General features: G+C 46.6%; 1 protein-coding gene across 1 annotated transcript in view; it reads left to right on the top strand.

Moving 5' to 3' along the window:
* The first annotated feature begins 929 nt into the window (after positions 1 to 929).
* PPP6C (protein phosphatase 6 catalytic subunit) overlaps positions 930 to 2,839 on the top strand; it is a 46,278-nt gene continuing 44,368 nt past the window's right edge. Inside the window, exon 1 of the mRNA XM_012802387.1 lies at positions 930 to 1,218. Within this exon, the coding sequence (XP_012657841.1) occupies positions 1,144 to 1,218 (75 nt within the window). The 5' untranslated portion in view covers positions 930 to 1,143. The remainder of the gene's footprint in view (positions 1,219 to 2,839) is intronic.

Below are 2,839 nucleotides of genomic sequence, written 5' to 3'. Positions count from 1 at the left end.
AAGAGATGGGGGGGTCTGGCTTTAGCTCAGGTTGGTCTTGAACTCGTGAGCTCAAGCGATCCACTCACTTCGGCCTCCCAAAGTGTTGCAGTTACAGGCGTGAGACATTGCGCCCGTTATCACTTTGTAATATGCTATGAAGTCATTTACTATATTTATGATTTAGATTCTGCCTCCCTCTATATAATGTAAATTACAAATTGAGCATAGAGATGTTTGTTTGGTTCCCCAAATATCCAAGGGCCTATAACTGTACCTGGCACATAGTTGGTGCTCAATAATAGTCGTTGAGTGAACACTGTTGAAGGTATACAAAATGCCAGGTACTATTCTTGGCGCTGGGGATGCAACAAAAACTCCCTGCTCTCCTGGGACTCAAATTGGAAGGATGCTTAAACTAGCAAACCTATTTTCCTTATTGACGTCACCACTTGTTCCCTGTGAGGTCGGGGGCAAATTACTTAACATCTACCAAGCCATACTTTCCCACCAATCGTTATGAAGAGTAAACGGAAAAACAACATTTGTATAGCATTTAGCATAAAAAATGCTTCAGTCTTTATTTTCCTTCCTTCCTTGACGGACGACTGGGAGCCTGACATCTGCCACAAGTTTAGACAAGGTTTTCACAAGGTCTTGGAAAGGTACAAACAGATTACTGTAACCAACCAGGCTTACCCACTTTTTAAATGAAGAAGTTCCGATAAGACAGTTCTTAAAGGGATCGGAATAAGAAATGGAGGAATGGCTAGGGTCACCTACTTCGCTGTTTTGCCTCGGAAAAGCCTCGCCTGGTCCCCAGAGGTGAACGTCTGGAGTAAGGGAAGAGGAGGAAAAGTAGGGGAAACTGTCCACAACTGAACACTACAAATCCCGGCACTCCCTGCGGCAGACAACTACGGCTCCTAGCAAGTTTCGCTGGCAGGACTTCTTGGGGCCTCCAGCTTAGGTTCACCCAGAGAGGGCGCCGGGCAGTGGCAGAATCCGGTCAAGCTTTAACGGCGCTGCGCAGACGCCACTCACCGGCCGGACGTGACGTAGGTAGAGTTCCGGCTTCGGCCTCCGCCGCTGCCGCCGCTGCCGCCGCTACTACAGTCGCTGCTGCCGCCGCCGCAATTTGTGTTGCGGCTTGTTATTCTTAAAATGGCGCCGCTAGACCTAGACAAGTACGTGGAGATAGCGCGGCTGTGCAAGTACCTGCCGGAGAACGACCTTAAGGTGAGCCCCGTGGGGCGGGAGCCCTGCTTGCGGGGCTCGCCCCTTCCGGCTGTGGGGCGCCTGCCGGCCCGCCCTTCCTCTCTGCGGGTCCCCTGTCGGGTATCCCGTCAGGTCTCTGTGGAGGGCCCAACGTGGTGCCCAGGCGACCCGGTCCGAGTTGGTGTCACGCGGAGAGCTGGGGGTGCCTGACTGTCCCGAATGCTGTCCTGGTTCTCTCCATTGGGATCCCGAGGGATGTCACGGCATCTGTCCCGGGGTTGTCCCCCCCACCCCACCTCCCCGCTTCGGGCTGCCCCAGTATTTGGAGCTCTAACCGCTTTGCGTAGAAGACTCCTCTCCACTTCCCCTACCCCCACCCCCGGGTCACCCGGTGTCGAGCCGAGCCCCAGCGGGCATTGCTTTCAGGATAGGGTCATTCTCACCGTAGGTGACAGCAGTGCAAGGTGGCTGGCATGTGACAAGTGGCCCCAGTGTGTTTAGTTAGGTCCCTGAGAAATGGAAAGGCGGTGGCCCAGAGAGATTTGATAATGTGAGAGAATGTCAAGTTGTCTCTCTCTACCACGCCTCCAAATTGCCTTTTAAGAGTGTTGAGTTTTTTCTAATTCAGTTGTGAATCCTGTTTTTGAGTGTATTGTTGAGCTTATTTAAGTGGGTAAAGTAGTAGGTTCTCAGTGAATACAAATAATTTCCGGTCTTTTAAGTTGTATCTCCATAACCTCTTAACTCAGAATTTCATTTTCTTAGTTTTTAAACGAGGTGGCTTGCTCCTTGTTACTGCCGAGTCCAATAGAGAGTAAATTTATATGTGGGTAAGGGAGTATAAGTCTCCGCTTTACTGATTTTGAAAAGTGTTTCTCTGCGTCTGCTGAAACCAATGTTTAGGTTTTTGGCAGTATATTTATCAACTATTGTTAGTGTCTATTTGTTCAGTTAACTTTGATTTGCTGTGTGGTAAAATGGGTAAACTTGATTGAGTTCTTTTTAAGTTGTGGGTTTAAAATAACTTACTGTCAGTGAATTCTTTCTTTTAAGGAGATAATCCTGTTTTTTTTTTGCCCTTGGTTATTGTTTTATCTTCTTTGGTCATCAGCACGTATCCAAAATATTTAAGGATGTTGAGAATGTAACCGAATTGTACTTACTTGTTAATTTTATGTGCCATGTGACAGGGGAGTCATTCTTGTGCACTTGCCCAATTTAATAGGATGATTTTTAAGTACAAAGCCTTTATTAGTAGTAATGCAGCATTCATCATCTGAGTCCTGCAGGCCTTAGTTTTGTGGCTTCTTTCTGCTATGTGCTTTTTAAGGAAGAGAACAACTAACAACGGGACCCAAGTCATGGAAAACTAACCAGAACTCCTTAGTAGCATTGTTAATCCCATAGGTGAGGTGGAATATCTATGTCAATGAATTGGCGTGGAATTTTGTTTACTTTTTTATCAGGTGTAAAGCTGTTTTAAGCTTTGTGTTTACAATTAAGAAAATGTTACTTTTTATGAAAATGTATCTTGAGATTAACTTGAGATTGGAATGTGAAGTGATTTCAAGGATAGTTGGATTGCTTTACGCTCTTAGTTTGATAAACAGTAGATTTTCTGGCTCGGCGCCTGTGGCTCAGG

Source organism: Otolemur garnettii, unplaced genomic scaffold (genome assembly GCF_000181295.1).
Source record: "Otolemur garnettii isolate 467f Iridium unplaced genomic scaffold, OtoGar3 scaffold00014, whole genome shotgun sequence".
Classification (NCBI taxonomy): domain Eukaryota; kingdom Metazoa; phylum Chordata; class Mammalia; order Primates; family Galagidae; genus Otolemur; species Otolemur garnettii.
This window is presented reverse-complemented; position numbering and strand designations above follow the sequence as displayed.